The 25738-nt window shown below is 36.4% G+C and overlaps 1 protein-coding gene across 1 annotated transcript in view; it reads left to right on the top strand.

The window, feature by feature from the left end:
- LOC112149163 (cytoplasmic dynein 2 heavy chain 1) overlaps window positions 1–25738 on the top strand; it is a 108980-nt gene that overhangs the window by 61829 nt on the left and 21413 nt on the right. Inside the window, exons 75-86 of the mRNA XM_024276666.2 lie at window positions 1878–1967; window positions 6691–6756; window positions 7066–7116; window positions 7197–7250; window positions 7430–7561; window positions 7956–8028; window positions 13980–14140; window positions 15205–15330; window positions 17782–17892; window positions 20021–20090; window positions 20962–21047; window positions 25440–25515. Coding sequence (XP_024132434.1) covers window positions 1878–1967; window positions 6691–6756; window positions 7066–7116; window positions 7197–7250; window positions 7430–7561; window positions 7956–8028; window positions 13980–14140; window positions 15205–15330; window positions 17782–17892; window positions 20021–20090; window positions 20962–21047; window positions 25440–25515 — 1096 coding nt within the window. The remainder of the gene's footprint in view (window positions 1–1877; window positions 1968–6690; window positions 6757–7065; window positions 7117–7196; window positions 7251–7429; window positions 7562–7955; window positions 8029–13979; window positions 14141–15204; window positions 15331–17781; window positions 17893–20020; window positions 20091–20961; window positions 21048–25439; window positions 25516–25738) is intronic.

Raw genomic sequence — 25738 nt, 5'->3', positions numbered from 1 at the left:
AATTGCAGTTTTTTAAATCTTAGCTAAAAATTGTATATTCATGGCTAAAAGAAAACTGGGAACTCTTTTACAATTGATCAAAAGATGATCAGAGTGAGACTTTTAAATTATGAGGGACTAATGTACCTGGTATACGCAAACATTTCATATCAATAATATACAGTTATAATTTAAAAAAATGTATGAAACTTGATGAAATTAGGATTATTCATGCCAAAGCAAACTGTTATTGTGTCAGAAACGATAAAACATTACTGTTTTTTTTTTGTTCACTTGAACCCTATAGAGTAACACCTGTGTTCTGTGCTTAGAGTTCATACGTCAACTCTAAGCAAAATAAAATCAGTTATATACTGCATCTGTCTAGAGTTTGGCAAAAAGAAACTGCTCCCTTGGGGATTTCTTTAGAAACTAAATGAACTATCTTGCTGTTGCTGTTGTCTGCTGCAGTTTCCATCCCAGTGCTGCATGAATGCACAGCAGCTGCGGTATTATAGCAAGACTTGAAAAGGACATTTTTTATAGGTTCATAGCAGCAGTGTTATCATTTTTAAAGTAATTTTTTATGCTTATTCACTTAGAGAAATCTTATTAGCAGATATAAATTGCTGTCTTATTTGCAAGTATATATATAGTGTGTGTATATATATATATATATATATATATATATATATATATATATATATTTATGCTCCCCCTTTGCAAGAGGAACGCCCCCTCCTCTCTCCATCCCCCTGCATGGAAAAATGGCATCAGCTGACTCAGAAGAAAGAAATCCTTGGAGGATAAATATCATTTGAAGCAGGTTTTTTGTTTTTGATGAAGGAGGAATCATGCGCGTTTATGATTTTAAGGCACAGAGGAATTATTCTATCTATGTCATAAACAAGACTACGCTGTCATTGCGGTACAGTCTTTTTCTGAATAAAAAAAAAAGCAACACTTCAATGTTCTGTAATAAATGTTTTACAAAGCATGATCAGAAGTGTTTTTGAGGAGTTTGGACCGGTGGGGTGTTCTCTGTGTTCTTGAATGCCTCCAGTTCCCTAACCCCTACAAATAAGGGGGATTACTGTGTGTATAAACATATATATATATATATATATATTTTTTGGCAACACAAATTTTCTTTATTTTCTTTATTTCTTAATCAATACTTTTAATGCATAACAAAAGATTCAGTTGGACCTATTGCTGTTTCTTCTTGAATAAATAGAAATGCACATCTGCATGTTCTATGGTAAACTTTGAGCTCTTTTCTTGTTAAAATCGAACCAGTCATCGCCTGTCATACTTCCATTATCCATCTGCATCCATAATACTGATAACCGCAGCATGTTCATCTCCACTCACACTGTATAGTTTTGAGGTGGAGCTTTCATTCCCTACGTCACTGGGTGGTGTCATGTGTGTCAGCTCAGCTCCATGTCTGGGGGTTCACTTGTGGTCAGAGCAGGTGCACTGATCCGTCAACTTCCTCCTGTTCGGATCTTCGTTGTTTTGCATGAGAAAGTTTAATTTGCTCCAGATGCTTCCTGAGATCAGAAAGAGAAATGTACCCTCTTCTGGCTGACATAACAGACTCCTGATTGCTGATTGGCCCCTTTGGGAGTTCATTCATAACTTCAAATGAGTCTCACTTCATACTGTACAGAGCTCCAGCATCTGACTGCTGCGACAGTTTGACTCCTTTTCAGAAGTTTTTGGATAAATAAACAGAATGTCTTCAGAAAAACAACCAAAAACACGACACACTCACCATATGTCGTAGTTATTATTTATTAACCTTTAAAAGGGAAAGGTAACCTTATGTAGATGAAGCGTATTATATGTTAAATTATAAAACTCTAAATCTAAGGATCTGTGTGTGTTTTTAGGAAGACGGAATCACAGAAGTCCGGATTGCTGCTCTGCAGGCCAACCTGAAGAACATGGTGTATGAATATGTCTGCCGCTCACTTTTTAAGGTAACAAACACTCAGCACATATACGGAACCAACACTACTCATTGTACTCTGGAGATTTGCCATGAGGAAGTACTGACCTCACTTTTGCTCAGTTCTGTTTTAGTGAGTAAGACATTCTAGTCAATGTCAAATGTGCAAACACAAAGTGACTGATATAAGTGTACATTTATTTTATTCAAATATTGGATTTTCTGGAGCTCCAGCCACATAATAGACAAAGCTATTCAGTTTAAAATATACAATCTCTGATATTTGTTTTAGTGCAGACTCTTTGATAGGTGTGGAGTGGTTAAACAAAGGCTTCTTTAATTCTTTTTAATGATTTTTCTATTTTACTTTTCTTTTTTCTTTTTTTTTTAATCCAGTTTAGTCCAACAGTAAAATGCCTAGTTCATTTTTTTTTCAGGTTGCAGGTTCATTACTGAGTCACACGGGAACAAATGACACTTATTATGTTATTGTATTTTTAATTCATTTATTTGATGTGTGAGTATTGCTGAATGCAAACAGCTGGCCACTATTGAATTTTCTTTGGAATTAATAAAGATGCTATCTGATCTGATCAATCGCAGTGGATTACTATTGATATTTTTCACATTATTATCATTTATATGTGCGCTAATTATCTCCCATTTGGAAATGTAAGCCTTAATTCTTGCTGTTTAGAGTGATACCTCACTATAACGTGGTTATAACATTTCACAGTCAGAGTGTTTCGTGGGTTTTTTTGTACAGTTTTGTTCAGTTCTTGTTTTGTTTTATTTTACAGATAGTTCTGCTCTCTTTCCTGACTGGCTGTAGACTATTGTTAATCGATCTCGTTCATGCTGTTTCTCCTGTACAGAATGTGTCCAGCTGGCAACATTTATCACGATCAGATCTTGATCAGATCTTGGGTTTTATTCTATAATACTGGACCTATTTTTCCTCAAAAGTTTGAACTTTGAGAGCTTAAACAGGAAAGAAAAGTGGAAAAATGCTAATGTGTTTTTAAGAAAAGTATATAGAGCGTGTAGTTAGAGGTCTTAAAGTCTTAAAACAAAAAATTATTATTGGAAAAAAAAAGAAAGTTGACTACTTCATGGATTTTGTCTATCGTGGGTTACTTATCAAAAGTGACTTTCGCGAGAGATAAGAAAACACTGAATTCCGAAGTCTGGAGATTAAACTGAAAGAGTTTTTTATTATCCTGTGTAGGCAAGTGTGTGTGGTCTGCTGAAGGTAAAGATGCAGCTTTAAATCGGTAGTCCCAAACCCCCGGGCCTTGGGCAGCACCAGTTCATGGGAAAGTTTTTACTGGGCCACAGAGAAAAACAAAACATGACCTATTTTTTTATTTTTATTTATTATATCTAAAGGAAGTTTTATTTTGGAAAACAACTGGATTCTCTCCACATTCAACTCATTCCAATATGCCAAGTTGCTCGGTTGAAAAGGTCGAAAATCCATACACTAACTGTTTAATTAAAATTCCCAAGCTAACAAATTTTACAAAAAAGATATATATATATGGGTAAATTTTATTTTAGCAGAAAAGAGCTAGATAGGAAGCGGAAGTAGAGTAGAAAGATGTTTTTAACCGACAAAAGCCAGGAGTCTTTACTCCAAACATGCGTAGTTGTTCCCATCGACCAGGGGTCTGCAACCTGAGGCTCTGGAGTCCCATTCTCTTTTTCCCCTCCATTGTGGCTCTTTGGCTTTTAAGAAAAAATGAAAAAAAAAAATCAATAAATGGTGGTTTTGTTCTATTGGTTCATTAACTTTAATTAATTACATTTTGTTATTTATGATTAGATTTTTAAGAAAACTGAGCAAAATTATGATAAAAGGTATCAGAGCGGATTATTATCTCTATTACTATTATTATTTTATTTATTTTGGTTTAAAAAAATACTTGTATTCTACGCCAAAGTTGTTGTGTTAATTTTAAATTGTAAAAAGAGGAAAAAGGATGAAGGAACACCAAAGTCACAATGATAGAAAAGACGTTTTTGCAATTTAAGTTTAACTAAATCTTCTGCAGCTGAGAGGAACTTGTATTAGCTGCTTTCAAAGTAAAAGTTAATTTAATAAAGAATAATTCAATTGTAGAGATTGTTTTAAAGCAATATTTTATAATAAATGGCTTAATGGCCACCAAAACATTAAGTGTTTTTTTTTATTTTTTATTTGAGGTGAGGACTATGCAGCTCTCGGTGGATTATAGTTGACAAGAAACTGGATCATATGGCTCTATTTGCATTAAAGGTTGAAGACCCTGGCCATTGACCATATTAATAGTGCATAATATTCAGCAACCAGCTGTCTAATGTTACGAGAATGCCGCTAATAAAGTTATTCAAAAGGTGGATTCACATTTAATAATTAATATATTTGAATAATCCATTTTTCGTCACCTGTTTCAAGCTCAGTCAAACTTTTTTCTTGCAAGTTAAGGGAAACTAAAAACTACAAAAAATATTGAACACCCTTCACACACCACACACACTTCAGCCACGTGCAGGCCGGTCCTTGAAAATATTGTCTGACATCAAAACGGTTCATGGCCTGAGAAAAGTTGGGGACCTTTGCTTTAAATGAAATACCAAAGCTAGCTGTTATTAATTCATAAACAGAGGTCTTCTTCATCTCCTGTAGATCCACCGAAAGTTGAATCAGTTTCATCAGAAAAACTAGTTTACTTGTAAAACCCAATATCCACACATATGTTTCCCTCCTACAAGTAACAGTGTTGAGCTAACACTATAATTAAATGTCAAATATTGAGCAACAGCAGTCATTACATGGACCTGGCAGCGTGGCTCCTCTGTGTGTGCTTGTATATTCACTCTCTTGTGCTCCCTGTATGCTCATATGAATTTCAAGCAGCCCAGGCGAGTGTTAACTGCTGATCGCATCGCACACTTGCTGAACTGTTACACCCAAACACACATCCAGGCATTACACTGCATTAGCGCAGTTATTAGCAATGAGAAAACATTGCACTACTTTGTCACAGCTTGTGTCAACATGTGCATGTGTGGCACAGAGATAACGGAAAAGTACAAAGGGGGCAGGATCAAGCGAACGGATGAAGGTAGATAAAAACCTAAAACAAGAGAGGCTCTTCGATAGAGGAGAGAGCCTTAAAGGTGACTAGATACAGAAGTGAAAATCAAGATAAATCTTTTTTTTTTTTTATTACGTGTAACCGAAAGACAAATTGGATTTTATTTGAAGTGTGAAAAGATCGCCAACCAGATTCTATTTCATGAGTTGCTACATGCTCTTGATATGCATTAGTTTGCAAAAAGTTAATTCTTTCCGTCCTGACTCTTTTTTTGTGAAAATTTTTGAAAACATTTTAAAAAATACAAATACACAGAGAAAATGATCAACTAAGATGAAAAAACATATTTTGTCGTGGTAAAGAAAAATGCAGTACTATATTTTGTTGGGTTTGGGGAATTTTGCCCCCTGCGAACTAGGGCTGGAAATCACTGGATGCCTCACGATACGATACTGATAGATCTGTAGTGCTCTTTCTTGGCATGAAACCATACTGCTGCTCACAAATGTTCACTTCTACGCTAAGTCTAGCTTCAGCTACTCTTGCATATCAGTCCCAAATGTACTTCTTACTGTGCTTATTCACAATACTTTGAATGCTATAAGATATTCCTCCTTGAGGAACTTTATTGTAATTTGAGAATGAAGATGTCCACGCCCAAAAGCCTCATGAGGTTTTTCCATTTTCATCATGTACCAATGCATTATTAACATAGGGCCTTCAGATATGCTGCTCTGTCACCTCATACATTTCTGTTAGCTCTCATCTCAGTGCTAACTAAGCTCTCCTGTCACACAAAGATTAAAAGATTTTGAATTGGGCACAGTTAAAAATGCCATTAAACCACTAATGAACTTATTGCAGTTTATATTTTAATTCTTTTGTACACCAACCTTTTAGTTTTTCTAAATCTGCATGTTTTTAGGATATCTGAGCACTTTTTTTTAATTAAATATCAAATGATGTTCAAAATGTTTATTCAGAAGCAAAGTAATTCCAGATACTGTGGGAAGTCAAACAGTTCAGACTAACGTGGACACTGTTTTTTTTAGCCCTTTTTTGCCATTTCTGCAAAATTGAGACATGTAACTCACTTGCAAACTCATTTTAGTTTGCTTGTCCTTGCCAGGAATTTAAGTGCATAAAAATTAGATTTACATAATTCCGCATGACAACTCTGCAAATGACTGGTTTGGATTTTATTGTGAATGTTCCAATTTGGCAGACGTATACTACAGAAAGAAAGGAGTTTGATGACCATCAATGCAGGTATATAAATAACGTCATGGCTATTCATTCCTCATGGATCAATTACAGTAGAAATATCAGACATTTGGGAACATTCATCATCTGTTTCTATGGTTATTCTGGACTCTACGTCTTCATTTTGGAGGGTGTACATTTCCTGATAAATGGCTGCTTCATTTGTCTTGGTTTATATTGTTGAAGCTGTTAAAGACATGGAAACATACTTTTTTTTAAATTTTGCGGTAGTTGTTTTGCCCTTTAAAACTTTTCAAAACTGGTTTCCAGGCCATATCAATTCAATATTTTACACTGAAACCAACATTTTTTTTGTTCCTTTATCTTTTTTCCTGTATGGGGGATGACATATTGTGATTTGCCATAAATGTGTACACTGATAAAAAATGACTTTTCTTTTCTTTCTCTAAGGCTGACCAGTTGATGTTTGCCTTGCACTTTGTGAAAGGGATGCACCCTGAACTCTTCCTTGAGAATGTAAGATCAGATTATTTCTTTTATGTATTATAGATATTGAAAGTAAAGTTTAAACTTTAAGAATACTAAAAAAAATTGGTAACACTTTATAATAAGATTCCTTAACAAGTTTTATTAACACATTAACAAACATTATTAATGTGTTTATCAGGTGTTAATAAGACCATTGTCGCAAAGGCCAAATTATCAAATTGCTTACAATCTTAACAAATGTATTAAGTATCTTTGTCAACATTATATTGAGTGTTTTGCAGCACCTCATCTAAAGTGTTATCAAAAAATCCTGTCTAACTGTATCGTTTCTCATAGGAATGGGAGGTGTTTGTTGGATCTATAGTGGGAGAAATGTTTAAGAAAGAGGTAAAGAGGTTCTAATGGTGTTCAAACAAAAAAATCAAACACGCTTCCCTCACCTATAGTCATTTGTTCTCTTTTGTCAGGAATTCCCTGCTTGGATTGGTCAGGAGAGACATGGAGCAGTGGCCGTTTTAAAAGTAAAAGCTCTTTCTCAAATCTTACACTTACTATTACATTTGCAAACGCTGGTGCAGAAGCACAACGTCAGAGTAATGATGAACAGAATGTCATTTATTACTATCAAACCAAAGATTGACTCTTCTTATGTCCTTTGATCTCCTCCATCCATTCGCCGTTCCTCACCTCTCTTTTCCAGGCCACATTCCCTGCTCTCCACCAAACCCTTTGTTTGAGTGACTCAGACCTTTGGCTGTCCTTCATGCAAAGCTCACAGTGTGAACAGGAAATCCCATCAGCCATTGCCAAGAAGATGAGTCGCTTCCAGCAGGTCAGGTTTCTCTCATTTTCTTAGTTTTGAATATTTATAATATTTTTTTTCAATCAAAACACAAAGATAATAAGCCAAAGTTGAGTCTGTTGTTAGGAATTGCTGTCTATTTAGCTTTTCTTGGGCTTATAACTGTTTTATTTGTTTGTTTACTTGGGGGGTAATAGTTCTGCAGTGTCAGTTAATTTTGATCCTGTGCAAGAACACATTCTTTAATAGAATTATACTTATGAAGATTTTTATGAAGTATGTTTTTACTGTTTAAGAACTGATAGAACTTTTTGCCCATAGTGTTAATCATTAGATAATCCATGTCAGCTTTAACATGATTGCTGAAGTTTGATTTATTTGATGCACTTCTTTTTTCACACGTCTTTGTTTCACCACTCATCAGGTTTTAATGGTTCAAGCTGTCAGGCCAGACCGCCTGCAAAGCGCCATGACTGCCTTTGCCTCTCAAGCCCTCAGTAAGTCTTTCATATTTCCAGTTTTTGAAATCTTCTCTGCTGTTTAGTTTATTTTTTTGCTGAAAAACTCTAAGAAAAGATGTTTTCCTCATAAAAATCACTCAATTAGTAGGAATGGGTTTTGTTTTTGAAAGTTTAGCAACAAGATTTTCCTCTAACTTTCTTTTTGGAGGTTGAACAATGCGCCCCAAGGTGAACATATTATTTTTATTCAAAAATCTTGTATGAGTTGTTGTATCACAGCCCCACAGCACACCGCTCCCATGTTCCTTTGTTTGTCTCTGCTCACTGTGGGTTTTCACGTCAACCAAGCTGCACAAAAGGCTTTTAGACTCACACCAGCAGGTCTGCTCTGATGGAAATATGCAAGTAAATTGTGAGCATTTGCTAATATGTGGGTACATAGAGTGACTTCCGGCAAGAGGTGGGTTTGTGATTTAGAATCAATTCGTTTTGGTGGTTAATGGCTGCTTAAACTATGGAGGAAGGGATTTCTGATGTGTCTCTGCTCATCCAGTACTTCTTTATTGTGCTGCAAAAGCAAATCTGACACGATAAGTATATGATGTTAGATTTATTTGCAGCAGAAAAGGAAATGTGAGAATTACAATGTAAGTTTAAGGGATCAAGCATTGAGAAAGTAACATCAGTATCAGGTAAAAGCCATAAATACAAGCAGGATTATTTTGGTAAATATCCCTAAGGAAATAAAAAAAATGGTTTCTGGCAAACTTTGTCTGCTTCACTTTCTGTTATGTTCTCTACTGTCTTTGTATTTTTATGCACATGTGATGCAAACAAAAAGACGCCCAATCACAAACTTGCTTTTTTCAAGTTGTCAGGTAGAATTGACGGGAGGTGAACCACAGCAATGGATGTGTGTTGCGTGCACTTAACATGTGATAAAACTTTTTCTTCACAGTACAGCAATCAATACCTGAATAAATGAATATAACTTAACCACAAAGACCAAAACAGTCTCAAAGATGCTGTTTTTTTGTTTGTTTTTTTTACGCTGTTTTGTCAAAGACAATGTGTTTTTGTTGCTTTTAATACAAAATACCAGTAAGAAAACAAAAGAATTACTCTATTAAACCGCATTTTCATATAGTTTTAAACACCAAACGAACAATATCAAGATTGCATCTATTTAGGTGTAGGAAATTTATAGTACCGCCACAAAGCTAGTTGAGTATTTTTATATATCGATTTCTGGACCATCGGATCGAATCATGTAAGAGAGAAAGATACACAACCCAAGTAAGAGATCAAACTTTGTGAATCCCAGCCATCCATATAGTGTATTGCATCTAGATGAGACAGTAAAGCTCATTCACATATAATAAATCTACATTTACTCCCTAAAAACTTCTGTCATCTAGATATGCAACTTTCCCCACAATTTGGTTCAAAACTCAATTTTTGGATCACAATTTTGTTTCAGTTTGATATAGGATTTGTGGATTACAAAAGAGCAATAGAAAAACTAAAAAAATCTTTTTTTTTTTTTTATATTTGCTCATAAGAAATAACAATGAGGAAATAAACTTTCAGTTAGTTTACTCTTATGTTTGATATTTTCAAGTTCAACTAACTTGTATGCAGTGAGGACATAACGATTCACTTTCCTCTTGGTTTAGTTCAATGTTGTAAAACACATTTTGATTTTAAACCCAGACTGTGGCAGACCCAGTGTCAACCAAATTTTGTAAATATTTATTTTAAAACACCTCAATTTTTCCTAAAAAAAAACCCAACAGCTTTGCTTACATGATGTACCTATTGGACCCATTTAAGAGCCAAAGGGCCATTAGTTGTCCCACACTTTATTGTTCCACATTGGTTGTCTACATCCCTTAGGAGAGCATTGAGACATTTGTGCCTTTGAGCTTTTCCTCACCCTTTATATGTGGCCATTATATCAATAATATTACATTCATGATGTTTCATTTCTGCAAAAAAATGCCCATATTCATGAGCTCTAGATACTGAAATGACCAAAAATCCGCCCCAAAATTGTAGATAGCAATAATGAAAATAATGAAAAAAATCATAGTGATAAAATAAACTAATAATAAATATTAAAAATGTCCACTGGCTGCAGCAGGAGTCAGTTATTGCATGTTGTCACGGTGGAAGCTGTCAGTAATTGTCAAGTACTTGATTTTTTTTTCAAATCTCTGCCCACTGCGCCAATGATACTTATGGAAAAGCTCTTCTTTTTTTATCAAGGTCAATTATAAAATGTCAGACTTTTTATAGCCACAGGGAGGAAGTTCCCTCCAAGTGCTTGAAATTATTAACATTTTGAACATTCACACTCCTGTGACAACTGAGCAAGCAGATTTGCTGCTAAAGACCTGCAATTTTATTGAACCGACTAAATCCAGAGCCAAAGGAAAAGAGATCATTTTCTAAAATTGACTTTTTGATTTATATACTTGAATATTGCATATTTAAACTGTGGTTCATCAATGAATTTCTCTTCAAATATATACCAGACCATCGTGGTTAGGGACACAGCCGCCTTTGTCTCTTAAAACATCAACAACAACTCTTCAAATCTACCTGAAATTTTATATGTATGTTTTTTTGTTTGTTTCTTTGAAAGTAAATAGAAATGTAATTACTAAAAAAGATATTTACACCTTAATTAGGATTCTAAAATCTAAGAAGAACAAAAGCATCATTACTGTGCTTCATTTGCATTCTTATTTAAAAACAAGTCAGTGGGTTTTTTTTGCTTTGTTCCTTTTGTTTCTTTGGATGTTTGAGAGGTGATTAAAACTGCAAAAGTGTCCCAAGTGAAGCTCACCATTATAATCTTTTCATCAGAAGATTGAAGTGTCTCTTACTTCTTGCAGCACTTCTGTGTTGTTGTAATGGAAGGCAATTACTTTATTTAACTGTAATTATGCTCAAAAAGACATAATTCTAAATGGAGAAATTGGAAAGACGATATGGAGACCCACCTTTTGCCCTAATTGGTGCTTTTTGAATGCTCCCTGATCTGAATGTTTTGTAAAGATCTACTAAACTCTCGAGCTCTTTTAACAGTGTTGCTTGTGTTCTTTTAATTTCCCTTCACCGTTCCTGAGAGCTCTGAACACGGATCTTGTGATCCGCCCAAAAAAACTTTTTTTCCAAATGGCCTTTTTCTTCTTCTCCTGATTCCCAATGATTTTAATAAGGAAGCACTCAGTATTGTAATTTTTAGCTTAATTTTTCGAATATAGATCCCCCATTATCAGAAAATGCCATGTTAAAAACACTACTTTCCTTTGATTTGGTCTTTATAAAGTTTTCTAAAGTCAAAGAAGGCGATCTCTTTCTGTCACTCCCTCAGTCAGAACTCTGTGACGATAAATTTCACTCCTTGAAAACCTGGTTAAACCAATTTACCAGTGCTGTAATGCATGAGGTGGGAGGAATGTGGATCTGAATTAAAAATAATCGAGGCAGACGAATGGAAGAAAAAGAAGAAAAAAAAAGAACAGGACAGACAGAGATTTTATGAGCATACGTGTGTTTTTTGGGCAGTAAATCAGTATGCTAATGAGGCATGGTCTGTAATCCTCTTACACCTAATCTTACTGAATCCCAGCAGTCCAGGCCTGGGCACTGCTCACACGAAGCCATGCCTGAGTGATCCTAATACACACACACATATGCAGCTTTTCTCAAAGGCCCTAAATATTTTCCACCCTGATAGAACGTGGTGTTGCTAAAAAAAGGGATTGGATAGAAAAACCTGATAAGCGTTCCACGTGTGAACCTATTTTCTCTGAATTGGTCTCAGCTGTTCGTGTCGTGACACCATCATACTGGGTACAATCTTTGTCCCTCATCCCCGCAGCATGTCTTAAAGGCCAAGTTAGCCTTTAGTCACATGCATCAGTACAAATGGTCGACCTGTACGGGTACTGCAGGTTTTTGGGTTGTTTTTGCCCGTGCAGGGCCACAGAGAGGAGCGGCTGCATCTTAAAGGGAGCGCACAGGCACCTCAAGAGATGTTATGAAAATGAAATGTTGCATGGTTGTGTGTTTTAGGTGAATCAAATAGTCTTTGTAAGGCTAATGGAAGTTGCATGCTATTATGGCGTACAATGCTGTTGTACAATGTGCTTATGAGCCACTCTAGTGATTAGTAAGATGCTAGTTAGGACTGGGCAGTAGATTTGTTTTTATCAATTAATTCAAATTCGGTGTTTGAGAAGATTTATTTCTGAGAAAAGTTTGATCTTATTTTCTCAGGTCTCTACTTTTTTGGGCTTTTGTTGTTTGGAGGAAGATCAGCTTGCCAGTTTTTTGCAAAATGACAACTAGCAAAGAGGAGATGGTTCCCAAAACAGGACCAGTTTCTTCAGTCATTTAGAACTGGGTGCGGTTTGTGACTTAAGACTTGGAGCAACAAACCGCACACTGCAAAATCTGTCTGAAGGTTGTTGCTACCACAAGTGTGTGCATGACAAATGTGTTTCAATACCTGAAGCAGAGGTGCTGTGTCGAGTGTGAGAATTGTCTCTATTTACGATGTGCTCTAGCTAGCAGCAGCTCACAAAACACACCCTGCATCATTTTACAGCTCGTGTTTAGTTGCACTTTGTGTACAGGTCAACTTCCAAAGGAGATGCTAAATGAACATAGGTTTTTCTCAAATATATTCTTTTATTTGTAATTTTTTTTGTTTAAAAAAGTAAAGGAAAAACAGAAAAAAGAAAAACATCTATTAATATTGGAAAAATCTTAACTTTTTAAACATTTTGCCCAGCCCTCCTTATTGACCGTGCATCAATGCTGCATCCACAGGCTGTGAATGTGATAAGTAAGTGCCTATTGGATGTCCACACAAACTCTACTTGCATGCATAGAGCGCGTACTTATAAATGAACAGCCCATACAATGTTCTTGTGCACTGCACAGGATTTGGGAGGTTGAAAAACTGAAAAAAGCCCCATTTATGGAGGTCACCAGCCAAAAAAAGTTGGTTTAGGGTTTGGTTACCCTTTAAGCGTTTTGTGTGGGCCACCTTCCCACCCCTTTTGCTCATTTTTTTTCACATGTATACACCTGTAAGGGCAGTTAAGACTGAGGCCTTAACTGTCCTATTTAAAGGATTCTGGTGTGCAGTCAGTGGCAGCCCCAAACACTTCCATATCTTAGCAGCATGCACCGGTTATTTAAACTCACCTTTCTTGTTATACTTTTTTTTTGTACAAATCATAGACATGTAGTGCTATGGTTATGCTTTTGGATGTCGTTTACCATGGTGATCAAAGCACCTTGGATGTGTGCACATGCATGTGAACTCCAGGGCGACGTGATGATTTTAGAAAAAATATAAGCAGCAAAAACCAGGTGGGGCAAACACCGCAGGAATGGCTAAAATAGTCACTGGTGTTGAGTATGCATGGACTGAGGCACGCGTGTCCATACACTCATATAGAAATGCAAATATGAGTAAAGCCTCTGTAAAGTGCTGCAATACTGACATGGAATAGAAAATGTATTCTTCTGCTTTGTGTTGTAATTTCTGCTGCATACCTACCACTCAGTATGCATCACATCTCACCCTCCCAATCTCTCTCATTTTGCATTTTTAACTTTCTTCCTCATCTTCTTGAAATGTTCTCCCCCCTTCTGTTGCCTCTTTTGCATTTTCTCCCTCCTCCATCCCCTTTCTGCAAGTTTCCTTTCCCTACTCCATTCACCCGTCCACTTCCACATTGATTTGACATGTACTTTATCTTATTTTTTGCTACTCTTTTGATCCTTTTGTGCATTTTTTCAACATAGTATCAGTTCACGTTAAGGTAGAATGTGATAAAGAAGTATGTCCTAACTCATAAGTTAAAACAAATTCTACATTTATAGAGTCTTAGCTTATATGTTTTTACATTTATAAATCAAAATTCCACTCCCTGTGTTATCATCTCATCGGCTCTCTGCAGGTATGAAAGAGCTTTCACCGCCGCCTCTGAATCTGCGCCGCCTCTACGCTGAGACAATGGAATGGGAGCCAGTGTTAATCATCATCTCTCCAGGAGCAGACCCATCCCAGGAGCTTGCAGAACTAGCGGCAGAGACTGTTGGCAGGGACAGCTACCATGAGGTAATGAGCAACAGAGAAGCAAGAGAAGAACTCAGCAGATTAGCAAGGTGTTTTAACGGTGTAGCAGAGTCAAATACATGGACTAATGCTGCACAGAACAACACGGGAACAATAATGCTGCAAACATTTTTATTCACTGCAACTCAGTCCTGATTCACAACACTTGGAAGTGTTCATTTTTTTATAATAGATTGAGGCTCTTATTTAAACCCTTTATCTCACTTATTGCATTCGATTTTTTTAAAATTGGAATTAACTAAGAGAATAAATAAAAAAAATAAAACCATCCAAACTCAATCTCTTATATCAGATTATGATAGAAAACTGAGCTTTTTCTAAATTATATGTTTTTTTTTCCTTTTATTTTTTTTTCTAATTCATTTGTTCCAAGAACATCCACCAATGACAGTATCTATCAGTCTCTGTCAGTCTGTCAGTCTCTATTTTATTTCTAAACTGAAATGCAACAAAGTAAAAAAAAAATTAACGCATGAAAAAACTTTGGATTATTTCAAGCATTCAAAACAAAAAAAATACTTAAAAAGACAAAAAAGATATCTAAAATACATATATACAAGAATAAATTAAACTTTTAGATGATTAATTGTGGCTTGATTTGAAAAACAAAAAAATAAAAGTAAAGAAGATACATATCAATATATATATATATATATATATATATATATCCACATGATGTCATTATAATTAGTCTTAATTATTAATAGATGTTTTTTTTTTTTTTCTTTGTAAAAATGAATATTTCTAAAAGTATTTTTCCAGAATGCATTTTGAAGCCTCCCCACCAATTTTTGGGATTAATGAACTTTTAAATGTGAAGTGTTAGGTTTTCATTCTTGTGAGTTTCATTTGTCTGTATTTCAGTCATACTTGATCCATTTGAGTTGATGATAAGTTGACTGTTTAGGAGTTCTAGCCTCATTTTTCTTCCTCCAGAGTACAAACGAATGACTATTCCAAATGAGATTTGCCTGGGATTGCAATGTTCTGTCCCACTGATTCGATTCCTCTCCTCTCCTACTTCTTAATTCTCTTTGTTTGTCCAGATATCCATGGGTCAGGGACAGGCTGACGTTGCCTTAGCTACACTCAGAGAATGTTCTCGAAACGGAGACTGGCTTTGCCTGAAAAATCTCCACCTCGTCACTGCCTGGCTGCCCCTTCTGGAAAAAGTAGGTCATTGGTGTTCAGTGTCATTCAATCAATGCAATTTAATACAATGTGTGGTCATCTAAAATGCTTTAACCTGAAAAACATTTGTTAGTTTGCATGAGTGATAAAATACCAACTCCTATTATCTCTCTAACATATTATAAGGCTGAGTCGGTTCAGCTTCATTGCATACATCACTGCTTAATCTATGTTTAATCTAAAGTAACAGATAAGCCACGCTTGCAACCACACATACATGCACCCTGTAGCCTGACAAATGATCATCATTTTGTACTCACTGAAAAGGTTATGTATTCCAGTAGAATCCATAATATTGTAAAGCCTTAGTCACAACTTCTTACAGACTGAAAAAGGGTCAAATCTGAACGGGGCACTCGCGTGGTCTGCATCAAATATCAAGATCATAGACCACTCAGTGAACTGTAGAGGAACAATGTTTTTGTACAAGCATGCACCAGCTCCCAGATCATAGTGAACACTAATACAAAACATAAGGGTTGGTAAGGAAGTGAAGTAGTTCAGATGTCAATGCATTCTCACTACCAACTTGCCATATCTGAACATATGGTTGAGAACTTACTGAAGCTTTGGATATCCCCAACTCATCGTTTTTTGACGTGCTGGCTGTTCCCATTAAATCAGGGGTCCCCAACCTCTAAACTGCAAACCGGTACCAGTCCAAAGGCCACTTGGTACCGGGCCACAGACAGGGAAAAAATGCATATGCTAATCAGCGGTCCCCAAACCGCGGGACGTGGATCGTACCGGTACTGGTACCCTAACCCGAATCCAGTACTGCGCCCTGAGGTTTGGGAACCGCTGATTTAATGGGAAAATCCAGGATGTCAAACAAGGAGCTGGGGGCACTCTAAACGTCAAAAAGTGACGTGGTAGGGGCCCGACTCATACGTCCACATATGATGAGTTGGGAATGTGAAGGAGATGTCCAAATCCTGCAGATAGCACAAGGACCAACACCTGTTAGTGCTGTTCAAGTGATAAGTGTGCGCTCCTTTCATGCACCCTGACTGTTAGAAATGAGGAAATTAGACAATAAGATCATAGTTTGTGTGGACCTACAGGCACATGGGTATCCCCTACGCACATTCATTTGTGCCTGTACTTGCACCTGTCTAATGACTAGTTTGGCGTAAGGGCAAGGTAACACTAGAAACACAACAATGGTATGTTCCATTATCAGCAATATACCATAATATATCTGTATGAGGCTCAAAGAAACTACAAACCTCTGTCTCTGGACATCCCAAAAACCTGCACCACTCTACGGATCGACCCTCGGAGAGTGCTTGTGACTAAGGCGTTAAGTACTCCAGACCGTCTTTATAATCAGCTTTGTAGCTTCTAAGCACAAGACTTGGAAACTGGGAGGTCTTTGTTCAGGTGGTAGCTGAGAGTCACAGCCAAGATCCCAAAAAAAATATCTTGGTCCTTTCCTGCTTGACAACTAAACCATCTTCTTTTGGTAAATGTTTGGATGCAGACTGTACACTTTCAGGTGTGTAACAAGTCGTGACACCATCACATATTATGGATAAGAAAATACTGTGCTCTAGTCTAGCTGTATGCTGCCCAGTGCAAAAGAAATATCAGCAATCCACAATGATCTTCAACAGCAACAACTCATTGTCTTTACTTGCAGCCTCAGACTACTGTAACTATTACATTTTCTGTTCAGAGATGAATCAAAATTTACATTTTTTTTCTTTTTTGTTTCATCCTATCTCATCAGTAAAGCTTGAAGCCTAAAATAGAAATCTGACAAATAAAGAACAAGGGAAATGAAAGAACTAGATCCAAATCCAGACAGTAAAGACAAATAAATTAAGCTTCCATGCGCAGGTGGAACTTTCTCTAGAGCGAGATTTGTTTTATTATCCTTCTTATTTTCTTTTCTTGTTACTGTGTCCATCTGCTCAGTCTTATTGCATCTCCCTGTGTAGTTTCAACATTTTCCACCTCATTTTGCCATCTGTCTCTGTGCTGCTTCCTGGCCAGCTAAAGGGAGGGTAAAAAGCACACTAAAGAAGACAGGTCAGCATTCATAATTTGAGTTGAAAGTACAGATGTCATCTCCTTCCTGACAACTCCTATATTCTTCCACTTAGTTTGTTTTCAGTCCTATTTTCCATGCGGACCGGTCCATCTTTTTAAATGTGTTTCTATCATACAGTCTTGGCACAGAATTCAAAGAAAACAGACAGAAATATCTCTTATTAAATTAATTACACTTAGCTTTATAGTTCTATAAATATAAAACTACACACTCCTATATCCATAATGAAGTTTCTATTAGTCCCCTGCTTTGAATTTCATGTTTATTTATAGTGGTCTGGGCTCACAGGGGTTTCAATCTGCCTCACCTGAGAGTTAAATCTATGACATGTGTAATCTGGTTTATGTCTAATCTGCACCCTGATGTTTCATCACAGGAGCTTAACGTCCTTCGTCCTCATGCGAATTTCCGACTCTGGCTGACAGCAGAAGTTCACCCCAAGTTTCCTCCCATTTTGCTGCAGTCCAGCCTAAAGATCACCTATGAGGTACGGCTAACACACAAACCCACACTCACCTCAAACGGTATTAATCTGCTCGTATCTCAGAACGCACGTGTGTCTTTCCTACTCCATAGAATGCATGAGGAGATGCAGCAGCCCACAGCTTGTGTTTTAGTGATGCATACTTGAGTGCTCAGTGTGTTCTTGATGGAAGTCATGCTCATGGGGTTAGCTGCTCCAGCAGCCAAGCATGCTACACAAACAGCTCCTGCCTACCCGTCTGGCTTTCATTTGAATATTTACTTCCAATGAAACATGAAAGATAATGTAAAAAAAAACCCAAACAGAAATTTCTTAAAAATAATTTCAATAGAAATGTCAAAATGGGGCAAAAACGAGGTAAAAACATGATTAAATATCTTTGTGTGTCAGAGTTTTTTTCATCAGCACCATATGTCTGATAGCTGACTCACATTTAAGCTCTATGGGTTTTAAAATGAATGAAATACTAGTAAAATCTGCAGATTGTTTTACCAAATGTTTGGCAAACCTTCATGCATCATCTCACACACACTCTTTTTTTAAGTATTTATTTTTGCTGTAAATTAGACATAATGTTGGAATTAGCCTGACGTTATAATGGCCTTTTTCCAAGAAACTGCGCCCTAAATGAAATCTATTTTTTTATTGGTTTATCAAAATTACACTGCAAAAACCCCAAATTTATCATCTCATTTGAATATTTTATCACACTTGATGTAAGCTCAACTGCAGGACTTGTTCTTGGTCAATAAATCCTCAATATCTTGATGAGTCATTTTATCTTAAAAGTATCTATAATGAGAGGGGTTTATTTTTCTTTACAGAACATTTTTTAGGGAGAAGTTTTATTGGTGAACAGTTTGCGATCAAGCAAGAAACATTAGTTATTTTTAACCCTTTTCAACAAAAAAAAATGCATTTGAATTTTTAAGGGGATATATAGCATGAATTATGATATGTTGGGCGATTTGGTTTTTGCTCACAACAATGTTATTTTAAGATTAAAAAAAATATTCACGAGTCTTAAGGAAAATAGTACCTTATCTACCAACTGTCTCAAATTTAATCCACACATTTTAACATGGTTTAAGGGTGTTTTAAAGAATTAATAATACACAAATGCTGCATCCTTTCAATGCAGCAAACAGTCATTTTGAAATATAAATAACAATAGATGAATTATTCTCACCATTAAGTTAAGAAAATTAGGAAAACTTTTCCCGATTTCATGGAGGCAGCCATTTTTAAATGAGCAGGAAAAGTCCTTCCACTGCCCCTAGTGGAATGTACTACAGGGCTGAAAACAAGTAATTGGTTTTCAAGGAAAGTTTGGACCATGCTAACGGGATAGGGGATCTCAGAAAGTAGTATATATAGAAGTTTAAATATACCCACTTTAAAAGTATAAAACTCTATTTTTTTGCAAAACAGGCTTATTTTAAGAAATGTTATTTCTAAACAACAGACCTAAACATGGGTGTTTATGGCTAATTTCGATATAATTTTAGCTTAAAAAGTCAGGATATCATGACTTATCTTATGAAATCTGACGAAGATAAATTCTATTATTTCTATTGGCTGATTTCTTTCACTTACTTATTACAGGGGAAACCATCTTGTTTTCTTTATGTTTTAACTTGTTTTGAGAAAAATATTTGTTCCAGTGTACATTGTAAGATTAAATTATACTATATACATATATATGGAGATGTTTTTCAGCTCTTTTAGTTATCCTGGGCCCCTAGGTGTTTTTGGCAATTACAATCTAAATTAGAGGTAAAAATATAAATAGTAAACAAAAATTTGCAAACTTACTGTGAACCCAAACCGTTAAGGTCATTTAAAGTGTTTGCTTTAAATAGAGACAGCATAAATCTGCCTAATAGAAGAATTACGTTTGTTGTTCATATGGTTCTGAATTTGTGCCAAATGCAGACATGTCCTCTTTTTTTTAAAACTACGTTAATATGAGATTATTGGATGAAAAAACAAAAAGATCCTATGATCTGGCAATTTGAATTTTCATAGAGCTTTGATTTAACTCCTCGTTATGTAATTTGCTGTTGTTTTCTCCTGCTTGTTGTCATGTTTTTTCCTGGGATCCCTGCTTACATTCTGTTTCTATCCCCAGGCTCCTCCAGGGTTGAAGAAGAATCTTTTGAGAACATATGAGTCCTGGACTCCGGAGCAGATCAGTAAAGGTTATCTCCTCTCTTTCTGTCTCTGTTCATTTCTGCGTCTGAAGCTACAAAGCAAAGGCTCAAGGGATGGAGCTAATCTTGATTTTTTTTCTTTCTTTCTTTTGTTGAGGCTGTTCTGTTTTTCTTTTTTTTCTTTTTTTTCCAGTGTGTCGCATCTTGTTGATTTGATTCTCACTGGGAGTCTATTTTCAGCAGGAAGGATGAACTTTTTAGGGAATTGCACAAACTTTTATCAAAATACAAGTTCATAAATTCAATCAAAAAGTGAGCTAGAATAATTACAAGAACATCAAAGGAAAATGAAACCAAAGTACAGAACCAAAAGCATCAAAGTCTCTGAGTCAAACTCAAAAAGCCTTTAAAACTCAAGTCAAGAGTTTCTTATAGCATATTTCTGATATTACTAGTTTCTTGATTGAAGCTTCAATAAGCTGTAGACATTTCATTTCTGCTTTCATGATTTAAAAGTTAAGATCTATTGATTGTCAAATGTGCAATATAATTTAACATACAGGGCAGATGGAATTTCTGTCCTCCCAGACCATGGTGCAGAAACATGCAGAAAATGAGAAATAATTAGTACAATTAGTAAAAAGAGCAAAAATATTTGCCACACACTTTTTTAATATGATTTCATAGACAATGCTACTGTAAAAACCTAAAAATCTTGACTTTTTGTATCACTTTCTATAACTGTAACTATTTCTATAACTGTGAAAGACTGCTTTATGATAAAATAAAACAACAGTTAGCAAAAGTGTTTCAATGATTTTTAAAACAGAAGCATTTCTACATTTTATAAATCACAGAAAACATTAAAAAGTATAACCTTAGTTTATCTTTCTTTCTTACATTTCTTATAAATGTTTAGGTGGCAGTCTGGCCAGGGCACAGTCACTTTTCTGCCTTGCATGGTTTCATGCCGTCTGTCAGGAGAGAAGAAACTACATCCCACAGGTAAAACTCTGAAATCTATTGTATTATTGCAGCTCTGGGGGTTTTTCTGGGAAAATCTCAGGACTTTAAACCGTACAAACTCTAAGTTAAAGTCTCAGTAGCTGTCACACACCTGGGTGTGGGAAATTTGTTTTACGCATTTGACCCCTCCTCAGAGGGAGTGGTGAGCTGCAGACACAGCTGCACTTGGGAGCCATTTGGTTGATAATCCCCTCCCATGATCCAACCTCCTAATGCTGAGTTTTAAGGAGGGAGGCGTTGGGTCCTATTTTTAGAATCTTTGGTACGACTTGTCCTAGATTTGAACTCACGGTTTTCCAGTCTCAGGGTGGGCGCTCTAAAAATGTTTTATTTGTAAGAAAAACAGGATTCCCAAAAAATTAATGCCTCACTTTCAAATTTTCATGCTGTTGTTGAGAAAGGCCAAATTGAATTCCTCCCCTACCCCAAACTGAGAGATATGGAAAAACAGCGTTTCAAATTCAGACCTTACAATAGCACTCGATGATGTCATCAATAGTGACCGGTCATTTACTTTAGCGTGTGGCTGCCAGCGCACATTCCTTAAATTTAAATGTAAGATTTTGTGCTTTGTACTCCCGTCAGCCTAAGTCCCTTCGGTTTCAGAAAATAGAGTTTGGACACTAGAGCTCCAAATGTCTCTTGAGTTGGAGCGATAGGGAGAAGCCAGATTATATATTTATAGATTTACACCTGTAATGTAACATTTGGTAAAGCAATCAAAAATATACAAATTAATAAAGAATACATAAAAAGATGCACAAATTCTAAACATGATATATTGGTGTCTGGAATAAAATGGTGTTTTGACTTACTAGAGAACCACATAAAATGTAGCATCCTCTACTCTCTACGTATAACATAAATGGAAAGCAAGTATTGATAAAATGCAAACAAAATGCAAAAAGACATGGATTCATAGCCAGCTTGTCTGTTCGCTTTATTTTGATTGATTGTTTTTGGGATGGACTGCCTCCGGCAGAGTTGTTTGTGTGTCAGAATTTTTGACGTGAGCTTTTGGAGAAGACCTGCCTGCTGACCAAACACAGACAATGTGGAAAGCAGCTGGCACTCAGTCCAGCTTCTGTCTGAGTCTCATGCAGAATCCTTAAAGAATGCAGGACTTCCTTTGGTCAATACCACTGGATCTATTCCTGGACTCTCTGAGCCATAGACTGTAAAAGAACAAAAAACTGAAAATGTTCATGTGTCTGTTTCTTGTTATTACTAAAGTTCTTTAATTGTAAAGTTTTGGATGTAGCATCCTCAGATACAAATATAGAAATGTGAGCTGAAATGACCCTTGCTTATCCTTGTGTGTTTGCTATGACCTGAAAAATGGAAATAAAACATCAGCCATTTATTGGAACATTTAAAACAAGTTATTTTGGAAAGGATCTCTAAATTAATGGTTGTCTGTGATTATTTTATACCCTGAATATTTGTTATAATTTTCAAAGGACATAAATTTACCTTTAGGAATGGGAAACATTTCTCATTTTTACACCTTAGGTTCTTAATGAAGTTAAAAAACTTCCCAATATTTATGTTAATGGCTATCTGACTTATTCTGTTTTCGGTACCTTCATTTTGTTTCCATTGCATGTAATCATCTGGTGCACAAAAACAGTAACAACTCATTCACGCGCAATCATAAGTAGCACCTCTTGTAATCATCCATCCATTCATCGCGCCTCTTTCTAATCAGGGATTCGGAGAGTCTCCTGGAGTCTGTACCAGGAGACTCCTGGTGGGTTTCTATCCTATCTTCTGGTCAAATCAGGGTGTGTCTTGAACAGCCCATCAGCCCCTTGTAGAGTTGCAGATAAAACAACACTCAACCCGAATTTGGAGTCTGCGGTCAACCAAGTAAACACGTTTCAGACTGGGGGAACAGACAAAAGCCACGCGTGCACAGAGGGAAGGTGTCAAAGGGAATCCAAACCAAAACCTCTGTGGAAAAGCTAACTCACACATGCGCCGATCGCATGTTGTCTTTGTAGCATCCAAACACAACCTTTAATGAAAAAGGAGCATAGATGTTTACCAGTGTTGATATGAGAACAAAGGCGGTTAAAGAAAGTCTTGTTATCAACGATGAGGGTTCCTTTCCTGGTCCCACATTTTTAAGTGGAAGCTGAGTGCTGCTATTCATGAAACTCTTACTAACAAGTGTCCAGATGCCATAAAACCTTGAAATTTGTTAGTATGTTTCTCTGTAGCATTCGGCACTGTAACTTATCCCAATTTTTAATGGAGTTTTAAGATTAGGACCACATTTGACCAAAAGTTTTCCATCTTTGATTCATATTTTAAATGTTCCTGCTCAAAGATGGTTTTTCCAGTACAAATGTCTCAATGCAAATAGTATTTTCCAATACTCATTATTATTTAATCTTAAAACTACTTTATAATGGGATAGATCAATTTGATTACCAACTTGCCTCAGACAGATTAATCTGGTTGGATCGTGGGAATATCAATTGATTCATCAATTAAATCAATTAATTGTTTCACCCCTAAATGACATTCGGTGAATACAATTCTAGGAAGAAACACCCATTTAAGTTCTACTATGTTAATATAAGATGGCTGTTCTTTTATGACAGATTTTTAAAAATATATAATAACAGATAATTGATTATTTCACTATGAAAGTTCCACCTTCTGGATTTAAGTTATTCAAAGCTACTTTTAATAAGTCAAGTCTTTTTTCCTGTTTGCAGAGGCATTAACCAATCATAGTGCAGGTTTTAGCAAATGCTGATAGACATGGATGCTGAACACATTCATCAGATGAGGCAGAAACAGGCTTTAATACCATAAATGAGTATGAATCCAAGCCGAGCACAACCTGCCTTTATTGTTCAAAGAATGATTAGACACGCCCACGACGTTTTCCTGAACAACCTCTGTCACCCAAACCGTCAGAAGAATTGATGAGTGAATGGCCGTGAAGTGCAACAAACACATTCTCACACACTCCGGCAGCCTTCACATTCTATTATGCGTCACCCCGTCTGGGATTTGTCTGGCATGGTCAGTGCTTTGATTCTGCATGTGTGCTAAAGCATGTGTTCTTTTGTTCTTGCATTTGTAAGCGTGTTTTCTGAGAGCAGCGGTCGTGTTCTCTCATCCCTAAAACTTACGCGTTATTGCCTCGATTGTCTGCGCTCCAGGGCGCGTCTTTGAACATATTTGGGCTTGTCTTCGCTCATGCAGAAGTGCTGGTCATCTCACAGTTTAAGTTTAAAAGTGCTCCAAATCTCTAACAAATGACAGAAATGAATGACTAAATATACATGATCCTAGACACACTGGTGCATATTAGAACCATAATCTTTGATGGAAGTTTCCAGCTTTGGATAAAAAATGACCTCATGAGTCTAAAAATGACCTCATATGTGTTTATTATCAAAGTGATTCATTTTTATTTTTAGTTCAAAGTAGAACAGCATTCAAGAAATATGAAACAAAAACAAATCTAACAGTCAAAAAAATATTTGCAATAAAATCTGTCAAGATGAATAATTTATTAAAAGATTATTTTTGGACAATGAAAGTTGTTCTTAATTATAGCTTCATAACAAGCACAAACACAAAAAATTTGAATACATTTACAACTGGCCTGGTGGTACAGTGTCCGTCCTGGGATTGCAAGGTCATGGGTTCAAATCCATTGTTGAGTCATATCAAAGACTAACCCTGGGCTCCCACACCAAGCGTTACGGAGTCTTTACGTAACCTTAAAAGTGCGAGAGGAACCTCCACTGCTTATGATCACGTCTGACCTCTGCAATCTGGCCTCTCTGGCGCTCCGAATCCGTTGAGTTAAAATTTTCCCCGGATGCCGGGGCTGAGTCGCAGCACTTTATGAGAAGTCGGGGATATTAACAACCTAAATCGTAATAAATGGCGGGTTACCGTGCAAACCTATACGTGAGTTTGGAGTTTCGAGGTCTGCAGCAGAGCCTGTGACTGCAGCCATCCCGTGACCAATGGGAGCCATCTGCTGTAGCTAGACCGCTCCTGCATCCCTCCTGAGCTCTAATGCTTGCCATGGAAGCCAAAGGTAAAAATGGGACCTACTCCTTCCCTGCTTGACAGGGTAGGAACCACCTGTGTCTGGAGCTCACCCCTCCCCCAGGAGATGATGGGTCAAATGCAGAGAACAAATTTCACACACCCAGGTGTGTGTCAACTACTGGGAATTCAGCTTGATCAATATTTATTTGTATGTCTTTAAGATTAAAGCCTAAAACACAAGTAAAACAAACAAATTTGATTGCATAGAAAGGCGAGCACTAAAAAAATGTTTACTTTTGATGCTGAAATATATATTGATATTCTTGATATCTGTTCCTAATTCAGGGCTGGACAAAGTTCTACGAATTTTCTTTGTCGGATCTTCGGGCTGGCTTTGACATCATTGACAGACTGTTTGAAGGTAGGATCGCGTTCCAGTACAGTACAGTACAGTTTCAATACAAAATCTTTAATTTACTGTATTTTTGAAACAACAAAATTCCAGAAGTAATTCCAGCAGATTCTTAAGGATAAAAGCAGCTCGTGCGGTTCTGCTGGAATAGTTGATCGTGTTAACAGTTAAAAAATTACAGTAAATCAGAGAACATAACCACTGGAATGCTGGTGTTAAAGGGTCAGGACTT

Source organism: Oryzias melastigma, linkage group LG13, assembly GCF_002922805.2.
Source record: "Oryzias melastigma strain HK-1 linkage group LG13, ASM292280v2, whole genome shotgun sequence".
NCBI lineage: Eukaryota > Metazoa > Chordata > Actinopteri > Beloniformes > Adrianichthyidae > Oryzias > Oryzias melastigma.
The sequence above is the reverse complement of the archived record's forward strand: the minus strand, read 5'-3'. Positions and strand labels throughout refer to the sequence as shown.